The sequence below is a fragment of the Engystomops pustulosus genome, chromosome 2 (genome assembly GCF_040894005.1).
Source record: "Engystomops pustulosus chromosome 2, aEngPut4.maternal, whole genome shotgun sequence".
Classification (NCBI taxonomy): domain Eukaryota; kingdom Metazoa; phylum Chordata; class Amphibia; order Anura; family Leptodactylidae; genus Engystomops; species Engystomops pustulosus.
Window position 1 is genome coordinate 102816155 of NC_092412.1, and position 24967 is coordinate 102841121.

At 42.3% G+C, this 24967-nt stretch overlaps 1 protein-coding gene across 2 annotated transcripts in view; it reads right to left on the reverse strand.

Annotated features, from left to right (window-relative positions):
* The window catches only part of SH3RF3 (SH3 domain containing ring finger 3), a 334768-nt gene that overhangs the window by 92255 nt on the left and 217546 nt on the right, over positions 1–24967 (reverse strand). The window contains exon 4 of one of the 2 annotated variants that reach the window (XM_072135805.1): positions 22464–22817. The exons of the other annotated variant lie outside the window; for it this stretch is intronic. Coding sequence (XP_071991906.1) covers positions 22464–22817 — 354 coding nt within the window. The remainder of the gene's footprint in view (positions 1–22463; positions 22818–24967) is intronic. 2 annotated transcript variants of the gene reach the window in all.

Here is a 24967-nt window from a genome sequence, read left to right on the forward strand (position 1 = left end):
AGGGGTTGGATTTCAATTAGGCACTAACTCAGTGTCATCTCATCTGGCATAGTAGTGTGCTTTGATACTTGGCTAGAAAATAGCCATAGGAGAATACAAAGAGCTTACTTACGCATACAGTAGCGTTCTATATATTTGATTTCTGGTTGATCTGCTGGTGGCTGTACTTTCTGCAGTGCATGTACTAGCCAATTCTGAGCAATTTGTAGTGAGACTTGCGACCGCTGTGTTCTGCGCTTAGTGACGCACATATCCATAGCAAAGACCGAAGTGGGAAAATTTAGTAGGGGTTGGATTTCAATTAGGCACTAACTCAGTGTCATCTCATCTGGCATAGTAGTGTGCTTTGATACTTGGCTAGAAAATAGCCATAGGAGAATACAAAGAGCTTACTTACGCATACAGTAGCGTTCTATATATTTGATTTCTGGTTGATCTGCTGGTGGCTGTACTTTCTGCAGTGCATGTACTAGCCAATTCTGAGCAATTTGTAGTGAGACTTGCGACCGCTGTGTTCTGCGCTTAGTGACGCACATATCCATAGCAAAGACCGAAGTGGGAAAATTTAGTAGGGGTTGGATTTCAATTAGGCACTAACTCAGTGTCATCTCATCTGGCATAGTAGTGTGCTTTGATACTTGGCTAGAAAATAGCCATAGGAGAATACAAAGAGCTTACTTACGCATACAGTAGCGTTCTATATATTTGATTTCTGGTTGATCTGCTGGTGGCTGTACTTTCTGCAGTGCATGTACTAGCCAATTCTGAGCAATTTGTAGTGAGACTTGCGACCGCTGTGTTCTGCGCTTAGTGACGCACATATCCATAGCAAAGACCGAAGTGGGAAAATTTAGTAGGGGTTGGATTTCAATTAGGCACTAACTCAGTGTCATCTCATCTGGCATAGTAGTGTGCTTTGATACTTGGCTAGAAAATAGCCATAGCAATAGGATAGCATTGTTTGGTTTTAAAAACTCAAAAAAAAACAAAAAAAAGTAAAAAAAAAAATAAAGTTATAACTCTCATTTTAAAAATGTTTAACCCGAGGGCTAGGGGTAGAGGACGAGGGCGGGGACGTGGGCGTCCAACTACTGCAGGGGTCAGAGGCCGTGGTCCTGGGCGGGGTGAGACACCACCTGCTGATGAGGGAGCAGGGGAACGCCGCAGAGCTACACTCCCTAGGTTCATGTCTGAAGTTACTGGGACTCGTGGTAGAGCACTGTTGAGGCCAGAACAGTGCGAACAGGTGATGTCGTGGATTGCTGACAATGCTTCGAGCAATTTGTCCACCACCAGTCAGTCTTCCACGCAGTCCACCCATGTCACCGAAATCGCCACTCCTCCAGCTCCTGCACCTCAGCCTCCTCCCCCCCAGTCTGCCCCCTCCCAGGAAAATTTGGCATTTGAACCGGCATACTCTGAGGAACTGTTTTCTGGACCCTTCCCACAGTCACAAACCACTTGTCCGGTTGCTGCTGAGCAATTTTCCGATGCCCAGGTTTTCCAACAGTCACAGTCTGTGGGTGATGATGACCTTCTTGACGTAGTGGAAGTGTGTAAAGAGGTGTCCGACGATGAGGAGACACGGTTGTCAGACAGTGGGGAAGTTGTTGTCAGGGCAGGAAGTCCGAGGGGGGAGCAGACTGAGGGATCGGAGGATGATGAGGTGACAGACCCAAGCTGGGTTGAGAGGCCGGGTGAACACAGTGCTTCTGAGACGGAGGAGAGTCCTCGACCAGAACAGGTTGGAAGAGGCAGTGGTGGGGCCAGACGGAGAGGCAGGGCCAGAGCTGGTGCATCAGCGCCAAATGTGTCAACTAGTGAAGCTCCCGTGGCGAGGGCTCCTGCGGCGAGGGCTAGATCTTCAGAAGTCTGGAGGTTCTTTAAGGAAACACCGGATGACCGACGGACTGTGGTGTGCAACATTTGCCAAACCAGGCTCAGCAGGGGTTCCACCACTACTAGCTTAACTACCACCAGTATGCGCAGGCATATGAATGCTAAACACCCCACTCAGTGGCAACAAGCCCGTTCACCTCCGGCCGTGCACACCACTGCTCCTTCCCCTGTGTCAGCTGCTAGTCAGCCCCCTGCCCAGGACCCTGCCACAAAAACCCCATCGTCGCCTCCACGATCCTCCACAGCATCCACCAGCGTTCAGCTCTCCATACCCCAGACGCTGGAGCGGAAACGCAAATATAGTGCAACCCACCCGCACGCCCAAGCCCTTAATGTGCACATCTCCAGATTGCTTAGCCTGGAGATGCTGCCCTATAGGCTAGTAGAGACCGAGGCCTTTCGCAACCTCATGGCGGCGGCCGCCCCTCGGTATTCGGTCCCCAGCCGCCACTACTTTTCCCGATGTGCCGTCCCAGCCCTGCACCAGCACGTGTCAGACAACATCATCCGTGCCCTGACCAACGCCGTTTCTGACAAGGTCCACCTGACCACGGACACGTGGACGAGTGCTGCCGGGCAGGGCCACTATATATCGCTGACGGCACATTGGGTTAACTTGGTGGAGGCTGGGACCGAGTCTGACACTGGGGCTGCTCATATACTGCCGACGCCGAGGATTGCGGGGCCTACCTCGGTCCAGGTGTTTCAGGCCTACTATGCCTCCTCCTCCTCCCACCCCTCCTCCACCTCCTCCTCCGAACTACCATCCGTGGGCACGGCGCCATCAGTCGGTAGCTCTAGGCACAGCAGCAGTGCCGTCGCTAAGCGACAGCAGGCGGTGCTCAAACTGCTGAGCCTAGGCGACAAAAGGCACACCGCCCAAGAGCTATTACAGGGCATCACGGCGCAGACTGATCTGTGGCTGGCACCGCTGAACCTCAAGCCGGGAATGGTTGTGTGTGACAACGGCCGTAACCTGGTGGCGGCTCTGCAACTCGGCAGACTGACACATGTGCCATGCCTGGCCCATGTGTTAAATCTGATAGTTCAGCGTTTCCTCAAGACATACCCCAATCTGTCTGATTTGCTCACGAAGGTGCGCCGCATCTGTGCGCATTTCAGGAAGTCCAGCCCAGATGCTGCCACTCTCAGGGCAGCGCAGCGCCGCCTCCAACTGCCCGCTCACCGACTGTTGTGCGACGTGCCCACGAGGTGGAATTCAACACTGACCATGTTATCCAGAGTTTACCAGCAGCGCAGAGCGATTGTAGACTGCCAGATGTCAACTTCCACCAGAACTGGTAGTCAGGTCAGTCAGCTTCCTCAAGTCTACAATGAGGAGTGGACGTGGATGTCTGATATCTGTCAGGTGCTGAGTAACTTTGAGGAGTCAACACAGATGGTCAGTGGCGATGCCGCCATCATCAGCCTCACCATCCCGCTGCTTGGCCTGTTGAAAAACTCTCTGGTCAGCATGAAGTCGGAAGCTTTGCGCTCGTCACAAGAGACAGGGGAAGAATATTCCCTTGTTGATAGCCAAAGCACCCTCAGGTCTGTTTCTCAGCGCATATCGGAGGAGGTGGAGGTGGAGGAGGATGAGGAGGAAGAGGAGGAGAATGTTGGTGAGACACAAGAGGGGACCATTGTTGAGTCCTTTACTGTTCAGCGTGTATGGGCAGAAGAAGAGGAGTTGGAGGAGGAGGAAATGGACAGTCAGGCCAGTGAGGGGAGTGAATTCTTACGCGTTGGTACTCTGGCGCATATGGCAGATTTCATGCTAGGCTGCCTATCCCGTGACCCTCGCGTTCAAAGAATTTATTCCAGCACCGATTACTGGGTGTTCACTCTCCTGGACCCACGGTACAAGCAAAATCTTTCCACTCTCATCCCTGCAGAGGAAAGGAGTGTGAGAATGCATGAATACCAGCAGGCCCTGGTGCACAAGCTGAAACAGTATTTCCCTTCTGACAGCGCTAGCGGCAGAGTGCGTAGTTCTGCGGGACAAGTAGCGAGGGAGAGTAGGCGAGCAGGCAGCTTGTCCAGCACTGGCAAGGGTACGCTTTACAAGGATTTTGCCAGCTTTATGTCACCCCAGCAAGACACTGTCACCTGTCCCCAGTCTCGGCAGAGTAGGGCTGATCTTTACAGAAAGATGGTGAGGGAGTACGTAGCTGACCATACCATCGTCCTAAATGATCACACAGCTCCCTACAACTACTGGGTTTCAAAGCTGGACATGTGGCACGAACTGGCGCTGTACGCCTTGGAGGTTCTTGCCTGCCCTGCCGCTAGCGTCTTGTCCGAGCGGGTTTTCAGTGCAGCTGGTGGCATCATCACCGATAAGCGTACACGCCTGTCGACTGACAGCGCTGACAGGCTGACGCTTATTAAAATGAATAAAGGCTGGATTTCTCAGAATTTCCAATCTCCACCAGGTGAAGGAAGCTCAACCTGAATAATTGATCCACTCCTCCTCCTCCTCATTTTCCTCCTTCTCCTCCTCTTTGTACAGTAAAGCAGAGGAAAATGGCTATTTTTTGACAGGGCCCACTGGCTCTTGCTATAGTACTTCATGCATTTAATTTTTCTGGAGGGCCACCTACCCGGTCCTCTGTTTGAAACAATTTTTGTGAGTGCCACATACAGGCACTCAATCTATTCCATTTTACTGCAGGGCCACCTACCTGCTCCTCTGGTTTGAAACATTTTTGGGACTGCCACATACAGGCACTCAATCTATTCCATTTTACTGCAGGGCCACCTACCTGCTCCTCTGGTTTGAAACATTTTTGGGACTGCCACATACAGGCACTCAATCTATTCCATTTTACTGGAGGGCCACCTACCTGCTCCTCTGGTTTGAAAAATGTTTGGGACTGCCACATACAGGCACTATCCAAATTAAATTGTCTCCATAGCAGCCTCCACACGTTGTCTCCATTGCTACCTCCAAAAGTCGTCCATATAGCTGCCTCCATACATCGTCCCTTTATCAAACGAGGTGTGTCAGGCAGAAATTTGGGTTGTTTTCATGGATTCCACATCAAAGTTGTTAACTTTGTCGCCACCCTGCTGTGTTATCCACAAAATATACTGGCAAACTTTTACCATTTAGGGATATTATTTCAGCGCTTCTTGCGCATCTGTTTACATTCCCCTCACCCGGCATATCCTAAACTTATAAGAACGCTACTACACTTGATCTTATACAAAAGGTTCTTAGAAGTGCTGTTTGGGGAGTAGCCTAGAGACAGGGGCTTGAATTGGCGAAAGCTCGCCTGGCAGCGGAGCGCCAGCTCCATGCGCATCATGCGCTTCTTGCGCATCTGTTTACATTCCCCTCACCCGGCATATCCTAAACTTATAAGAACGCTACTACACTTGATCTTATACAAAAGGTTCTTAGAAGTGCTGTTTGGGGAGTAGCCTAGAGACAGGGGCTTGAATTGGCGAAAGCTCGCCTGGCAGCGGAGCGCCAGCTCCATGCGCATCATGCGCTTCTTGCGCATCTGTTTACATTCCCCTCACCCGGCATATCCTAAACTTATAAGAACGCTACTACACTTGATCTTATACAAAAGGTTCTTAGAAGTGCTGTTTGGGGAGTAGCCTAGAGACAGGGGCTTGAATTGGCGAAAGCTCGCCTGGCAGCGGAGCGCCAGCTCCATGCGCATCATGCGCTTCTTGCGCATCTGTTTACATTCCCCTCACCCGGCATATCCTAAACTTATAAGAACGCTACTACACTTGATCTTATACAAAAGGTTCTTAGAAGTGCTGTTTGGGGAGTAGCCTAGAGACAGGGGCTTGAATTGGCGAAAGCTCGCCTGGCAGCGGAGCGCCAGCTCCATGCGCATCATGCGCTTCTTGCGCATCTGTTTACATTCCCCTCACCCGCCATATCCCAAACTTATAAGAACGCTACTACACTTAACTTGGTGCAGGCTGGGACCGAGTCTGACCCTGGGGCTGGTCATATACTGCCGACGCAGAGAATTGCGGGGCCTACCTCGGTCCAGGTCTCAAAGGCCTACTATACCTCCTCCCACCCCTCCTCCACCTCCTCCTCCTCCGAATTACCATCCGTGGGCATGGCGCCATCAGTCGGTAGCTCTAGGCACAGCAGCAGTGCCGTCGCTAAGCGACAGCAGGCGGTGCTGAAACTGCTGAGCCTAGGCGATAAAAGGCACACCGCCCAAGAGCTATTACAGGGCATTCCACATCAAAGTTGTTAACTTTGTCGCCACCCTGCTGTGTAATCCACAAAATATACTTGCAAACTTTTACCATTTAGGGATATTATTTCAGCGCTTCTTGCGCATCTGTTTACATTCCCCTCACCCGCCATATCCTAAACTTATAAGAACGCTACTACACTTGATCTTATACAAAAGGTTCTTAGAAGTGCTGTTTGGGGAGTAGCCTAGAGACAGGGGCTTGGATTGGCAAAAGCTCGCCTGGCTGCAGAGCGCCAGCTCCATCCCAAGATCCAACTAACATAGTTGCAGCACCTTTAATCTACTACTAGTTCACTGCCTCCATAATAATAATAATAATAATCTTTATTTATATAGCGTCATCATATTCTGTAGCGCTTTACAAATCATAGGAAACAAATACAAATGTAATGTAACAGAGCACAACATTTGTATGGAACAACAGGAGTGAGGTCCCTGCTCGCCAGAGCTTACGGTTTATGAAGATGATGGGGTAACACGAGGTAAAAGAATATTTAATGGTCAAGCCATTCTTCTTAGGGAATAGAAAAAAATATAATAAATGGAATTGCTGTCGCTTGAACCACTCAGCCGTCATCTTATATACCAGGTCCAGGGTGAATGGGACTGCAGAGAAGTCTGGTGCCTGTTGGTTGCTGGATAACAGATGGGAGGACGACACAGGACGGGTTAGTAGAAGAGTTAAAACTTCATGCAGTTAATGAGTGTTATAGGCTTGCCTAAAGAAATGGGTTTTAAGAGCACGTTTGAAACTTTGGAGGTTAGGTATTAGTCTGATAGTCCAGGGCAGAGCATTCCATAGAATTGGTGCAGCTCTAGAGAAGTCTTGGAGACGCGAGTGGGAGGTCCGCACTAGGGTAGAGGTTAATCTAAGATCACGGGCGGATCTAAGAGCACGGGTTGGGCGATAGACTGAGATAAGAGAGGAGAGGTAGGGGGGTGCAGCATTATACAGAGCTTTATGGATGAGGGTTATTATTATTTTAAACTGTATTCGAAAGGAGACTGGCAGCCAGTGCAGCGACTGGCATGAACTGTAAGCATACATGGTCCCCTTATCAAACGAGCTGTGTCAGGCAGAATTTTGGGTTGTTTTCATGGCTTCCATGTTAACTTTGTCGCCACCCTGCTGTGTAATCCACAAAATATACTGGCAAACTTTTATCATGTACCGATATTATTTGAGCGCTTCTTGCTCACCTCCTTTGGTTCCTCTCTGACACCCATTGGTTTGAAGCCTGAGTCCAATTAGGGTATGTCGCCATGCCACTCTCTAGCCTGCTGCCTCTGCCTCTGCATGCCGTCCCCTATAGTGTCAGGGTCAATTATTGGATGTTTTACATGCTATCTAGCTTCATTCTGTCACTCTGTCATGGCCATGCTGTTGCCCATAATTTCGGCATAATGGTGCGATTAAGCAGCCTCAGAGGCATCCATGCATGCTGCCCCTGCTGTTTCCTGTCCATTTCCGTGGTGTTTCCATCCTTTTCTGAGGTTCCCAGGTGTTTGGCCAAGCTTCCCTGTGCAGAGCCTTGGTCCCCTTGAAAAATGCTCGAGTCTCCCATTGACTTCAATGGGGTTCGTTATTCGAGACGAGCACTCGAGCATCGGGAAAAGTTCGTCTCGAATAACGAGTACCCGAGCATTTTAGTGTTCGCTCATCTCTAATAATGTTCCTAAAAGCTTAAACCATTACCTGTGGGACTTCAATGGGGAAACTTGTTCCTTTCTTACTGCTGTACACTGCCTCACCAGCGTGTAACTCCTATTGTCTCTATGTAATTCAGCTTCAATTCTTACATTGTCTTGTTATTTCTATCTATTATCAGCATCATTTAATTATTACTTTTTTTCCTGATGAAACTTAATTACAGGAATTTTATAAAGTTAATAAGGTTTGAAGGAAACCTACAATTTAAAAAAAACACTAAAAAACACCTACACATACCAACCTACGCTCCGCTTCATCTCGATCCTGGCAGAGGTCATTGCTAATCTTCACGTGCCAGGATCACCTAGAAAAGAAACCTATAATAAGCAGCTCAGAGCATGGGGACAAGATGTCTGGCACTTAGGGTGCTAATTATGCACGACCCCTTCGTGACTTCACCTCCCGGATGCATAATTAGCAGCCCGGAGTGCCGGACATCTTGTCCCTGTGCTTTGGGCTGCTAATTATAGGTTTCTTATGTAGGTGATCCCAGCGTGTCAAGATTAGAGAAGAGCACCACCAGGATCGGGATAAAGAGGAGTGTAAGTTTATATGTGTAGGTGTTTTTTATTTTTTTTTTTTTAATGGGAGATTTCCTTTAAGAAACAGCTCTTGATCTCAAGGAAATGTTAAGTTGTGTTCTGATTCACTAACGCTCGTTTGGGAGAATTGCTTTGCTTCCCGTAAAATTATCCACTTCTGGGATCACCAGGGCACCAGAGCATCATTCTGGTCTTTGTACTGTGGAAATGATGAAGTGTCTGCTCAAGTCCCTTAAGGCTCACTAAGCCTCTCTAAAGCTGATAATAATCATGACTGGTGTAGATTAGAACCATTCTTTGTGTTAGCTTTGGGGAAACAGTATTTACACTTGTTCCTTCTGAAAGGAAAGGGGCAAAGAAGTAATACATGGCCATCACTGCTTCAAAAAAGATTTACCAGTATATCATCATTTAATTGTTATATAGTTAATATGTTATGCAGCTACTGTGTGGACATCATTCTGTATAGTAATAGTACTGTGTTTTCTTTCTTCAATTTTTATTATTATATAATATTAGTCCGGGTCCACATTTTATTTTCATCATGCATTCGGTTAATACTAAATCCACAGAAGATATCTGTGTTTCTATTAAGAGGCAAATAATTTTTGTCAGTATGCATTTTTAATGATTGTACAATGCTGCAGAATATGTTGTAGATAAATAAATGTTGCCATTATGAAGGATTTATAATTTTACTTGCCACATTCCAAAATCCATAATTATTTTTTTCCAATACATTTTTTATAGAGGGCTTGTTTTCTGTAGGATGTATTGGATTTCCAATCAACCACCATTAAATATTCTATGCATTATACTGGGAAATAGCCAATGTTGTAAAATTAACAAAAAAGGGACATCGCCCACACTCTTTGGGTCCATAACATTGCTAAGATACAAAACTGATATAGTTAATATTTTAATACCTTTGAAAAAAATGTAAAGGAAATCTACCCTCAAAATCAAGCATGATTAACCAGGAACACTGTCTCATAGATCAAGGCACTGTGACTTTGGTAATATTTTTATATTTGCTATCCATGGGCGCCTTCCTTCCAAAATAAACCTTCAAAATTATGCTAATGAGTATGAGGGGCTACTCTGGACCCTCTGTGATCTGGCTTTCCATGCTGTTATACTGGGTGAGACAGGGTGAGACAGTGTAACAGCCTGTAAAACCAGATCAGAGGGGCTAGGGCAGTGGTGGCGAACCTATGGCACGGGTGCCAGAGGTGGCACTCGGAACCTTCTCTGTGGGCACCCAGGCCATCACCTAGCACAAAGGTCAGCATTCAGGACTCCTCCTCCTGGAGTCACGGGCAGCCTAGGAAGTGCCACATTCAGGACTATTTTAAAGTGACTTGAGGAGCAAAGAGGTGGGGACAGAGCTGGATTATCATTGGAGCGCCTTCTTCAGGCCTGTCATTCATCCTGTTAAGGGGACCTTAGAGGGAATCTACAATAATTTCTCCTTCTTTCTACTGTATTGGTGTCCTCAGGACGCCAATATGTTTGAAACTGTGTCAGAGCAGGGAGCAATAAGTTGGCATTTGGCACTTTGTGAAAAATATGTGGCTTTTGGTTGCGGTTTGGGCACTCAGTCTCTAAAAGGTTCGCCATCACTGGGCTAGGGTATCCCTTCAAGTTCATTAGCTTAACATTTAAGAGTTGATTTTTAGAAAGAAGGAGGTCATGGATAACAAATATAAAAAGATTACCACAGTCACAGTGCCTGGATATATGAGTAACTGTACCTGGTTTATTGTGCCTGATTTTGATGGTAGATTTCTATTCTAACACCATTACTTTATTCAGTGAAAGGAGCTGTGTAAGGTTTCCTTTTTGTGGGATCAGCTGACACTTTCATTGATACCATTTGGTAACTAAAATTTGAACATAAAGATCAAAAGATTGCAGAGGTTGGTGAAATGCTTAAAAAGTATAATTTTTTGTTGATGATTTTGTTTATTTATTTTTAATGAGAGGGTTATTTGGCCTTTTTTTTCTGTACAATTTTTTTTCTCATTTAGCCTACTTGATGTGGCACCGTACCTTTACAGCAGGCATCATTAAGTAGTTAAAAGTCACTTATCTGGGTTTCTAGCAAAAAAATGACATAGCCCCCTACATCCACCAAAAGCCTGCAGGGCCCCTGGACCTCACAGAAAAACTTGAGACCGGATGCCTGGGGGTCACAAGTCTCACGGCTCAAAGTAAACTTTAACAGGGGAAGCATATTATGGGTACTCTATTAGGGTCTTATACTTCATCTGTCATCCCACATTTCTATACAACAATTTTGGAAGCTGTAAAGGATTTCCTTATCGTCTTTACAAAATCTGACACACAATATAGAGTATAGGAGCTATGTTGCTTCTAAAGAGAAAGAGAACTGTAAGTGCTTCTTTTTTTTATTCATCGTATATCCCTATGCCAATAAGGGCAAAAAATCATTTTCCGCTTTACTGCATTTTGAACATCAGTAGTGTCATTACTGCTTCCAATCATTACAAAATAGCTCCATCTTCATTACATTTTCCTCTTATTGCTGGGAAATTTGACAGCGTGTACCAGTGCTTTTTAAAGAAACACTTTTTACACAGAAGACAGAAGCAGGATATTGGTTTGCCCATTATTGTATTGTTTGCTTACAACTACAGATCATTTACATGCATCACATCTTAAGCTAAACACAGGTGCTTCACTCAAGGCTTTCTATTTCATGTATACCAAATGGCCAGTATACATTCCTTTTTTAATTCCCTAGGGACCAGGCTTATCTGGGTCAGGTCCTTTTTAAGGAAACAAGGATTTCATGGCAGAACTATTTTATAAATAAAAAATAGGGGGTAACAAATGCAGAGTGGGCATATAGTATACATGAATTAATGCATTATCAATTATTACAGTGATGGCGAACCTATGACACGCGTGTCAGCACTGACACGCGTAGTCATTTTCGCTGACACGCCGGTCGCCGTCGGCTCTCGTCGGCTGCGCGGTCGGTCAGCCAGTTTGGCGTGTGGGCGGTCGCCGGCTGGACGGGTGGGCAATCAGCCGGGTGGGCGGTCGGCCGGCTGGCTGGGTGGGCGGTCGGCTGGCTGGGCAGGTGGGCGGTCAGTTGGCTGGGAAGGTGGGCGGTCGGGCGCTGGGCTGCTCCTGTTCTCCCATCCTGCTCTGCGGAGGCCGCGCACTGACGTCAGAGCGTGGAGACAGAGCAGCCCTAACGACCTGCGCTGTGCCTGCTCCGGCCCACTCAGCTCCAGCCTCGGCTCCTGGCCCCGACGCCCTGCGCTGAGAGGTGATTTCCTGCACTTCGCTGCATTCCGGCTGCTGCACATGCAAAGTAAATATATATTTAGTATAACTATAGTATACTGATGTGGAGGGTTGTGATTTGGCCCTGTGACTATGCTGGGGGGGGGGGGGCTGTAACTATACTGGGTGGCCCTTTGACAATATTGGGGAGGGGGGGAGGCCCTGTAACTATACTGGGGGGCCCTATGACTATACTGGGGGGGGCACTGTGACAATACCCCCTCATGTGGCAGTTACTTGTTTTACGGATGCACAGCGAGGTGCAGAAGGGAAGGAGCGCCCTGCAGCTGCCAGTATTTTCCTCATTGACCCCTTTTGTAGGCTATAAAATTTTAGCTTTTGCGTTATTGGGTCCATGTGATGGCATTTTTTTTTTTTGCGGGATGAGACGCTTTTTCCAGTGTTACCATTTTGGGGTTGGTATCTCCTATTGTTGAAAAGGAGTAGAAAAGCATCAATTCTGTACTGGATTTTTTACTTTTTCTTTTTTGGTGTTCACCGTAAAGCCTAATAATCATGTTATCTTTATCTATGGATCGATACGATTACAGGAATACCATAATTGAATATTTTTTCTTATGTTTTACTGAATTTGCCAAATCCTATAAATGTGACTGATATTGTTCTTTGTATTTCCAATACAGGCGGTCCCCTACTTAAGAACACTCGACTTACATACGACCCCTAGTTACAAACGGACCTCTGGATACTGGTAAGTTATTGTACTTTAGTCCTAGGCTACAATAATCAGCTGTAACAGTTATCACAGGCGTCTGTAATGAAGCTTTAGTGTTAATCCTGATTCTTATGACAATCCAACATTACTAAAATCCAATTGTCACAGAGACCAAAAAAAGTTCTGTATATATATACAGTTCCGACTTACATACAAATTCAACTTAAGTTTACAACTATGCCTTGGAGTACTGGAGACATAAGTTTGGTGTAAGCACCGATGTGTGCCTTTTTAAGTCTTTTGATTTTTAAGAATTTATAAAGTTATTATATGAATTTGGACATCCGCTTCTTTCATTCATTAGGGAGCAGCAGAACGCCACGTGGGACGCATATCTGAGGCCCTGTGATCACATATCTGTGTGATTGGCCATTACTGAGATAAGTGAGGGGGAGGCTGGAAGCGGCCTGTGCTATGGGTGCCGTTTCTCGCCATTAATTTACATAAGGAACGCCTCCTTTTCACACTGCGCACACTTGTTAACTATTTCTGCTTACTAACTTTGCCCTTTCCTAAAAGACAGTTAGCCCGCAGGCAATTAGGGGTTATCTATAAGTCACTGCCCCTGTGATGGAGAAGCCAAAAAATAAAAAAACAAAGTTAAGTAAAGGAAGTGGTGTTAGCAGTAGCCGACCCTTTCAAGAGACATGGACTGAGATGTATGGCATTTTAGAAAAAAATGGCAGATCATTTTGCGTTCTATGTAGTGAAACGGTAGTAAGCAGAACGTGGAATATAAATAGACATTTCGAAACTAATCATTCCGAGCTCTTGAAAAAAAGTGAGGATGAAAGAAAGGAATACATTTCCAGGCAGCTACACCTTCATAAAAGCCAATCTAATTCCATCCTTAAATTTGTAAAAAGCTCTACAAATTTAACATCTGCAAGTCTGAGAATCGCTCACTCCATAGCTCAGAATGGAAAAGCACTCAGTGAGGGAGAATTTCTTAAAGAAACTTTCTTAAGATGTGCACCAGTTCTATTTCACGATATGCAGAATAAAGATGCAATTAGTAAGAGAATATCCGAGTTACCACTCAGTAGAAATATCATAAAAGACCGAATAATCAGACTGAACACAAATGTACAACAGCAATTAAAGAGAGACATAAGTAATTGTAAATATTTTTCAATCTCTCTTGATGAAACTACTGATGTCACATCACATGCTCAGTTGGCCATTATTGGTCGATATTCTGATGGTCTCACAATGAGAGAAGAGTTGATAAAGTTAGTATCAGTGCCAACAAGTACGTCAGGAAGCGAAATATGTAAGGTTGTTATGCAAACATTCTGTGACCTAAGCATTGATATCTCTAAAATTGTGTCAGTGACCACAGATGGGGCACCAAACATGGTGGGTAAAAAAGTCGGATTTGTTACGTTGTTTACAGAAGCTATTGGACACCCGATTGTGCCTTTTCATTGTATTATCCATCAGGAGGCTTTATGTGCCAAAGCAGGATTCACTGACTTAAATGACTTAATGTCAGTTGTTACAAAAATAGTTAATTTAATAGCTGCTCGCCCCCTTCACAAGCGAGAATTTTCTGAACTTTTATTGGAGGTTGATTCCACCTACAGTGGACTGCTGATGTACAATAATGTACGATGGCTGAGCCGGGGCAAAGTTCTTGAGCGCTTTGTGGAGTGCTTTGAAGAAATTAAGCTATTTCTTGAGGATAAGGATCTGGGAAACTTTCCTCAGCTCTATGATAATAAGTGGGTCAATACCCTGATGTTTTTTACAGATATTTCTGTTCATATTAATGAACTGAACTTAAAGCTACAAGGTTTTGGCAAAAGTATTGACGTTATGTTTGGATACATAAAAGCTTTTGAAAGTAAACTTAAAATTTTCAAGCGAGATGTAGAAACTAAAACTTATAAGTATTTTCCTCGAGTAACAAAGCATTTTGAGAAGGTCAGTGCAGCTGTACAAAATGAAATGGAACCCTTGCATATAAAGTACCAGAATGTTTTAGACTCCTTACTTGACCAGTTCAGTGACAGGTTTAATCAATTTAGAAGCCTAGAACAGACCATGAAAATAATTAAGTATCCTGATGTAGTAGTCTACAGTAGTTTAGAATTAAATGGTTTTCAATGGATACAAATTGATGACTTGGAGATGCAACTTGTAGAATTTCAGGAAAGCATCTGGGGTCAGGTGTTTGTTGACTTGAGGTCAAAACTTGAGAACCTAGAAAGGTGCCGCTTGGAGAATCAAGAGGAATGCCACTATGAACAGGAAATTTGGAGTGCCTGGAACCGGTTACCAGACACTTTTAGCACCCTGAAAAATATAGCAATGGCTTTACTTACTATTTTTCCCTCTACATACTTTTGTGAGACCTTATTCTCAGCATTAAATAATATCAAAACCAACAAAAGAAACAGATTGACAGATGAACTTAGTAGCGCTTGCTTGGGCTTGAAGTGTACAAAATACCAGCCTTCAATTGAAGATTTAGCGAATGAAATTCAGCAACAAAAAAGTCACTAGGACTCATTATAAGTACAGAATAGCTGCATATAGACTAGTGATGGCGAACCTGTGGCAGTCCAGCTGTCGCTGGACTGCCACAGGTTCGCCATCACTGGAAGAATTCCCCCTCCCCCTCACTTATCTTAGTTCATGGCACCCCACACAAGTTAAATAACAGCAAGACCAACAAAAGAAACCAACTGACAGATTAACAAAGAAGTCACTAAGCAGGTAAGTCAAATAATTATACATATTTGTTATTTAAACTCTTAATATCACAAAATTAGGTTTTTTTTCTAAAGGTGACACACCACCCGAGTTATGCTCGGTTTTTTGGCGAATTTTGACACACCAAGCTCAAAAGGTTGCCCATCACTGAATTATTAAGTAGGCCATCTAAAATACATAATGTAATTAGACACCATAATTGCCAAGAAAAACTCCCTGGCTGTACCAACTGTAATGAATGGGGCAATGCAAACACATATGGAAGTGAATGTTACACATGATTTTAATGGATTATATAGATTGCAGACCCAAAATGGATAAGAGTCAAACTATGCCAGATTTATCATCTAGAATCAGACATTGAAATAAATCTAGTGCAGAATAAGGCCTCCTGCATATTTTTCAAATGGCCGCAAAGTATGCCCCATATAACCGCAAATCCGGGGTCTGTGTCGCCCATAAATCCATTTTTGCAGATCCAAAAATAATACGTGAGGCTGGCATATGATGTCAGTAGCTTGTCACAACCTCTTGGATTGTAACAAGGGTAACATAGCTGTATCACCAGGAAACAATGTTTGTGTGCATGAGGACTAAGACTGTTGATCTAACCTTGCACCAACCTTGAGGCACTTTTGATTAATCTGTCCAATTGCTTACTCCAAGGCAGCGAATAGGCAGAGGAACGAGGGAGGTGGCAAGGGTTGAGTGAAGAAATAAGGTGCAAAAATAGTGAACAATATAAGGACCAATATAAATTCACTTTCAAAGTTTACACTTTTCACCTTGTAGGATTGCATGCACACCAAAATTGCCTACCGTGGTCTGTATCAACACATCTGCCATCTATGAATGGAACGTAGATAGGTAGTCGAAACGTGAATATAACAGAGGTTGCTTCTGTAGTTACTTCACTTACCAGGGCTGTGGAGTTGGTATCGAAGTTGTGGAGTCGTTTTGGTGGAGTCGGAGTCCTGATAAAATGGACTGACTCAGACTCCACAAATATACATTAAATTGACACAGTTTGATCAATACAGTACATCATACTGCTCAACTTTAAAGGAAGTATACAACAAGTATAGGCAATTTTAAACCTAAATATGTAGCCCTGTGCCTGTTGATATTACAACTGATCTTCATTAGCCCTGAAATCCCCAGTATTTCTTGTAATTTAAATGTATGCTAATTAGGCTCAGGGGCTACTGTGTATATCACAGTAGCCCTATCTTGCTCCTTGTTTCACTAATGATTCACACCTCTTGCAAGTGTCTATGCCTTCCTCCCCCTGAGCCTAGTTGGCATATTTTGCAAGAAATACTGCGGATTTCAGTAATAATGAAGATAAGTTCCAAGATCAACAGGCACATGGTACATGTTAGTGTGCTTTAATGACCGATCCGTTTTTTAACTGATTGTCATACTTACTGGTTTAGGGGCCATGACTTTCTTTTTTTGTGCAATACTGTAAGAAATGTTGTTGCATTTTTTTCATGACACATAGGGATAGCTAAAAATAAACAGTTAAGAGAACTTTTTACCACTTTTAGTTTTCTGAGGGGCTAAAGTTACAAAAAAATGTTTTCTTTGTAATGTATGGTATATATTTTTCCAGCTTTCAAATTAATTCTAAATTACTATTGTAAAGTACAGTAAACATGTACAACCTGGGGCAAACGGGGCGACTACGATGATGTTTTTTTTTACTGTAGTGGGAAGGGATTTTTTTCTATTTTACTGGGAAATATTTATTAATAAATTTTTATTAATATGTAATATGTGTGTTTTAAAGTGTAAACGTCATTCTGAGCAAAAAACAAAAAAAGTTTACATAATTCTGCTCCACGTATCCCTGGGAATTATTCCTCAAAGTATTTTGCCTCTCGGTCCTCATTTAGTACCTCCTTTGGCCCATAGCAACCAGGGTTTCCAGCTCTCAAAAAGACTACAATCAGCAAGATGGAGGGGCGGAGCCTGCCTCCTGTCACCTCATCACAAGCCGTACTGCTGACAAATGACACTGGTCACTACATTAGTCAGGGCTTCTCCCTGCACATGATAGTGCTGGAGTAGTGACACATGAGTGCTGGAGTACTAAGCTATGAGGTGATCAGCTGATTGCAGGGAGAGAAATGGGGGCGTGTCTCTCCCTCTGTAGTCTCTCCTTCTTTCTGAAGACAGAATGTCCGAAGTAACAGACAGAGGAAGGAGAGGAAGGAGCAAGATTAGGGTAACTAATCCAATTGCAAAAGGGCTTAAAATTACCTGCCCTACAACACATCAAAAGTTTTTTGAAATGACGGTTACAATTTAACTTTATATGTCTCCTTTGAGGTCATAGAATACCCATTGGGGACATTTCCATGTTTTTTAACTTTTATTTTTTAACCTGTAACTGTGGCACCTATAAGGTTGGGGCTGTTACAGGGTGAAACTACCCCCTGTGGAAGCAGATGTTTGATGAGAAATGGACTGGGTCAGACCCAGCATCCCCTAGAGACCTGGTTATCACAGTCAATCCAGCATATTAACGCTCTTAAAACTATGCTTGTTGAGAAATTGGGGCAATGATAACACAGTAAGGGACTTAGTCACACATCTGGAGAATACCAATGTATAGGACACAAAAGGAGATGTGTATAAATGACACAAATTAAACTTTATTAATAAATCATGTTAAAACATACTTAAAAACCCAAAAGACAAATTGGGTATACATCACATACGAACTCCCCAGTCCCGCCACATAAATAAATCACAGACGGACCACAGTGCACAATAGATGTAAATAGTAGGCTTAAAAAAGCAATGTAAACATATATTTAAGACCAAGAAAGGGGAGGTGAACAAATCACTCATGCAAAAAGTATAATAATCAATATATGGTCCAAAGTGGATAGTCTGTGGAAATATGCAGATATAAAGAATTATATTACCAGCTAGGTAGTTGCGGTCTGGGGAGGAGAGAGAGCCCCACGCATATCGCCCGACTCGCGGGCTTCGTCAGGGGGCGTGTCATTTATACACATCTCCTTTTGTGTCCTATACAATGCTCTTAAAACTAGCCATGGCTTTGATTGGCCAGGGCTGTCCCCTCGGTCAATCACAGCCATGGATGGTAGCTAGGGGCGCCCTGTTAACAGCCATATTGGCAACATGTCCCGGTTGGGCAGGGTGCACCTGAATGGAAGGTTTGGGTCCATGCATGTCTAATTTAAAGCCATACTCAATTCTCTAAACTACCGTTTGAACAAAAACTCCGAAACTCATCTATTGTCATGGAGCCCTATGGTTAAAAGGGTATTACCAACTAGAAATTTACAGTTAATTTAATTATTCTGCCATATATTGTAATTTTCTGACTATAAGACCCCTGTGTGGCTTTGTGTGAGTAGAGTCTGCCAGTGACAGTATAGTAACAGTAGTAAATTTGTCCACAATTTTAGAACGGTCCTTCATCTGAACAGTTTAATGAAAGTATAATAAATATTAATGTGCTAAAAGGCAAAAGCTGACCTACAGTAAACTCTTCTGAAATACCAGCCTGTAATTTATAAAGAGCGCCAAGCCATGGGCCTCCCCCTTTCTTGACAATCCATATATCTAATCTATGGGATAGAATTATTTTTATTAATCAAGATCTATTCCGTACTAGATATATATATTTTTTTATTCCTACATCATCCAACCAATATTTCATTGTGTTCATCTACTGTATGTGATGAAGTGAGAAATCAGCTCAATCTATTAGACATCCTTCAAGCTATTTATATCATTCTGTAACAACAGACTCTGGATAGAAATACATCTTACCAATGCTTCAATGCATGTCCATGTAATCATTGAGGTTTTATCCTTTCATTGACAGGGCATACAGATGAATAGTTCATGTCTTATAGGAAAAGACAGCACATTATTCATCCCCTCTACATATACACAATATTTGTTTGACATTGGACTGCATTATTTCCACCAACTGTGCCTCTAGTGATCCTGTTACTTTTTAACCACTAAATCTCAATTGTCAGACATTAAAAATGTAGGAAACACTTAAGGATTTTTAAAAAAATCTTCCTTCCTGGTATCTTCTGTTACCTGTTGTCGGGTAAATGGTATTTCAAATTGGAAGCGTATCTCTGGCCTGCATAAAGAAGATTAGCTCAGTAGAGCTTGTCAATGTTGTTACTGCATTAGACGATATCACACAGAACAGATGTATTGATGCATTTGCTGAATTAATTTGACTGCTACTTGGAAAGGCCTCCTCCTCCTCTTCTCTCCACTCACGTTTGAGATGTCAGAAGCAATTTGGTGCAGTTACCTGACTAAATTGCTTGCCACATATTAAAATACCTCACATGCTTCAAATCAAGATGTCCACATGAGTAGGATAAGAAGCCACCTCATTAGATATGTGCATTCAACTGCTTGAGGAAATATTAGCTGACCTTGCCCAGACTTGCATTTCATTATGCTTGGTTTATCAGTGAGAACATTTTTATTTCAAAATGCTCAGTCTGACATCTATTCAACAAAGACTAAACATATTTCATAAAATCATTTTCATTCCAGATCATTTTCAGTCTAGTAAGTCCCTTTACAATAAAATAAGGAACATAATCAGTGTTCAAACTACTCAAAAACTATTGAACTGGCACTATGTGTGAACATTATTGTTAACCCCTTAATGACCAGGCCCTTATTTGTTTTTGAGTTTCCACTTTTCACTCCCCACCTTCAAAAATCTATATATTTTTTTATTTTTCCATGCAAAGAGCTCTGTGATGGCTTGTTTTCTGCGTAAAAAATTGCACTTTACAGTGACGATATTTCATATTTCAAGCTGTGTACTGAAAAGTAGGGAAAAAATTTCAAATGCAATGAAATTGGTGAAAAAATGCATTTGCGCTATTTTCTTGGGTAACTTTGGTGCCGATTGTTGCCATGGCAACCATGAGGTCCAATTTGCACATTGCAATGAATGAACAATAATAATAATAAACAGAAAAATCATAAATACATTAGGTATCGCGTCCGAAAATGCCCGATCTATCAAAATATAATAACAGGTTTTCACTGCGTTTAATTCCGTAACGGAAAATAGCACCCAAAGTTTTGAAAAATAAAAAAAAAAATTCAATAAAAAAAGTGAAGGTCGTACAGCCTTAAAAATGGTAGCATTGAAAACGTCACCAAAAGATGCAAATAATGACACCACACACGGCTCAGTATAACAAAGTATAAAAAAGTTATTAGCGCCAGAAAAAAAAACTTTTGTACAGGATGTTTTCATTTCTGTAAATGTTTGAAAACATTATTAATTTGTTACACAGAAAACAAGCCCTCACAGAGCTCTTTACTAAAAGAGAGAGGCTGCGCGATATAAAGCAGACATTGGGGAAATGTTAGTTATAAAGTTACTTGGGTGCTATGACTATCTGCCTGAAAAGCAGAAAATGTTGAGGTTTGAAAATGATTAATTCTTAGAAATTTTTGCCAATTTGCACACAAAAGATATAATCAAAATTTTTCTATTACTTTGAAATACAATGACAAGAAAACAATCTCAAAATCCCCTGGCTATGTTAAAGCGTTACAAAGGTATAATGACACAGGGCAAACTTTAAAAAATCAGGCCTGGTCCCAAGGCCCTAAAATGGCTTAGACTTGAAGGGATTAAATGGGTTTTCCCATTAAAGAAAATTCTCACATCTCAATCCTCCAGAGATGCTAACACAATAAAGATCATTTAACCCCTTAGTTTACAATGTTACTAAGTGTTATTGATGTTTTAGCTCCCATCACTCCCTAGTCTGCTCTGTGTAAAATCCCAGGGTGTGGGCGGGGACTCTCTAAGCAGACACATTATTATCCATCTAGTTCTGTGGGGGGACAATGTGGTTACATTATAGGGTACAGGTGTATATACACACTTTCATCTGGCTTCTGACATACATAGAAAGAGAGATGAGACAGATCAGAGATGCATGAGATTACACAAAGGCATGACAGATACAGGCTGACAGACAGAGGTTGTCAGACTTTACACTGTTACACATATGTGCCTGCCTCCCCCTTCCCCCGGATCACTTATCTCGTTGTAGGTTGTAGTTTCTCTCCCCTTACAATGTCCTGTCCGGAAGTGATCAGTGAGAGTCTCTGAGCTCCGTGCAGGGGGCGTGGCTACAGGCGCTGAGCAGAAACGCACAAAAGTCTCAGCAAGCGCGCCAGCCACCGCGTCCTCCTACCGCCCCCTCATGAATACGCCAGACCGCTGTAAGCTCGGTCTCGCATTCTGAGGGTATGGTAGTGCAGTGTTCGCTAGCTTTATTGGCACAGAGCTACATTATTTAAGAGATCTTTATGAGATAAATACAACCCTGAATCTTGCCAAGCATCTGTCAAGAATTGTTAATTTTTAATAATCTGATGGCAGACTCTACCATCTGAGACCTGACATCCTCAGCACCATCGGGCATAAATGACACAAGCGAGGCTTCGTTATGAAGAAGACTCCTGTTACATAACAACCAGTCTGTGTGTTTTAGAACTCAGTAATGAAAAAAGCTCAATGTTTGTGATACAAATGGTTCTTCTTATGAACGAGACAATACATTGACATATCAGCAGTAAAATATACAACTTCTAACTCATATGTGCCCATTCTAATTGAATTAGGTTTCTTTAACCCCAACAAAATATTACTTTTAAAGATACTTGTCTGATAAAAACTGTATATTGTCAGTACTTACTCTTCCACTGACCTACAGGAATCAAGAAAACAAGTATTACAACCTAGAGAATAAAACTGTTAAAAATTAATAAGAAAAATTATATCTCGATAAGAGTTAATTAGTACTTGTTAAGGACAAGGACGTTAGAGAGTGAATGGAAAAAGATAGGCTATCAATGGATTAAGTCCATCTACATGCCGACATTAATAAGCTTTATATAGTATTTTTTAAATAAATTTATGTGACTAGTTAACCTTCCAAAAGCCATGAATAACAAGGAGTGTCAACAGTAAATTTTAATTTGATCTAGGTTATTATTATAATATTTTCTTTATTGGATTTTATATTAGTAGAAACATACATGCAAAAAAACAATTTCAAGATATTTCCCATAACGGGCACATGTATGAAGGATACATGTATGCATTATGTAAAAAAGAAAATTACAGCACAGGAGACATACTATGGTCATAGTTAGCATATACTGGATAATTTTCTCCAGATTTCATCTGAATGGGCTTCTAAATTATTCTTATGCCCTCATGTAGCTGCTCTAAAAACAGTTACCTGAACTGGAGCACTGGATGAAAGTTGAGTCATGCCTCCGATTCTGGCAGCAGCACGGGGATCACTAGAACTGATCAATACTGGAGCACTAATTTCCATGGAATGTCTGTTATTCATGGCATGGGAGGATTTGTGCGTCATACTGAGAGCTGTGAACGAGTGTCGTTTCTTGGCATTCTTCTTGATGTCGGCATGCCTCTGGTTAGCACTGACAACTCCGGTATTGTTTACAATAGGACTCTGGGTCAAATTGAGTACCATGTTGGCATCAACAGAGACAGGGACCTCATAGCCTGGCGCTGAGGATAAGCTTGTCTTGTCCTTCTCAATGAGCTGTTTGGCTGCCTCGTTCAGCTGAGTGCAAAAGGGGGACATTAAGGAGAAAAAAAAAAAAGAAAAGAAATTAAATGGCTGTCAAGTTGCTTTTTGTTGCCTATTTTTCTGCCCCAATGCTGAAAGTAATAGATCTCTATGTTAACAGTTATACGTGGAAAGGAATACAAACTGTTTAATACTTATTTAAAATAAGAAAAATCTAAAAGGCAGGAATGTCAGTAATTTATTTCACAATATTGTAGCAATATAACACAAAATCTAGAAATAAAAAAAAATAAAACCCTAAAACAAGCTCACCACAAGAGTCACAGGAAAGTGAGGAGTAGGGTAACATGGCTCAGTGCTTAGGATACACAGGGATGATTAATTTGTAAGTTTCTTTAACAATATGTGTTTATTGCAACATTAAGAAAAATAGAACACAGAGTCATTCATTTTTACTCTGGGGCTATGTATCTAATTTTTTCTTTTGGGTTTTGGGCGTGTTTCATTTGTCTTCGACAGTGATATATCTTGGGTTTATTGCAACCTTTTTCAAAAAAATATGCACAAAAATTACAGTCTTTAGCTACCCATACCATACTACTTCCCTTGCTTGTGTGGGACTGGAGTTTATTTGAGCCCAAAATTGTGGCAAATTTGCACCAACACTGAAAAAATGGTTGTAGCGAACTTTGCTGGGCAGATTAAAAAGTTGCTAATTTTTGTGCAGATATTCAAGTGCACCAATAAGAGGAAAAGAGAAAAAAACAAGATAAATGACCCTTATAGAGAGGGTCAAATGGAGAGTCACTGCTAGTACATATTTTTTACTCATTTGTTTTTTTGTTTTTTTTCCTAATCTTGCCGTTTTTGTGGAGCATTAGTTTTTTTCAGTATTCCAGTTTAAAGACTTTTTTTATACTGTTTTTAAACTATAAAAGGACAAGCTGTCAGTCTTTTGTATACATTGGAGGGGCTAGTGTGAAAGGTGGTAAACAAAAAGAATGACTAGGGTAGATTGTCTTCAGATGCTAAATGCAGCTTCTAGACTGAACGGGAAAATGTTAAAAGTTCCTTCAGTAAAGTCTGATACACAAAGCCCTTTACCCAATCACTATTTTCAGCTTAGCCGAGATGAAATGCCAAAATGTATAAAACACACTGACGTCTCCAAATGCTGCATTTTATCAGCATCCGCTATACACTACAGAAGCTGATAGTGAGGGCACATCAGCATGAAATTGCGTATATTACCACTTCTGTGAGGACACTGGGGCACATTTACTAAGGGCTTTGTGCCGCATTGCAATGCACTTTAGTTGGACTGTTCACGTTCTTCATGGCTATAATGTCTTGCACAGGTATTTAAGAAGTGTGTGTGCTTTGATTGTGTCCCACGCGACCCTCTTGCAGTTGCTTCCACGCAAAACAAATCAGGGGGCGTGCCATCGGACGGTCCAACAGATTCAGACTGAGCACCATATTTAACTTGAAATTGTGTTGCACGCCCTATGTTAAAGATGCACCACAAAAAAGACGGTGAACTCTGTCGGACCTAAACTCACAACCACCACTCTCTACCATGCCATGGAGATACAGAGCCTCTATACACTAGACTATGGGCTTACTGGTTGTCACTGGGAGGATTTTATCTCAGTAGAGTTTCCATAGAGTTGCACTGTGACACAAGCTCAATGCACTGGAATATAGAGATGGATTTTCTCAGAGATCTCTCTATATATCACTACATTATCATTTTTTAAAACTTAAAAAAAATGTATAAGACACAAAATAAGTCATTTATTTAAGATTTTTATTCTAACATATTAACATTAAAAAACTAAAGCTCATAAGCGATTTTGCTTAGCCTGCCCTCAGACATTTAACACTCCATCTGACAACACCCTTAACCCTGAATTCAGATTAAAAAAAAAAAAATTCTCCTCAAAATTCTGGTATCAGTGCAACCAGTGCAATCCAATTTTTCTTGACTAAAAAGGAATGTCAAGAAAGTAGAGGAGTTATTGCTACAAAATAGAAAGTAGCCACCAAAAATTGTGTAGAATCAGATAAATGTCTGCATTCAACTGACATTTCCCATTTGTCCTCATTACATTTGTCAGCCGTTTCTAAACACTTTGCATCTTTTCACAAGGGAGACACTAGTGCAGTGGTGGCGAACCTAT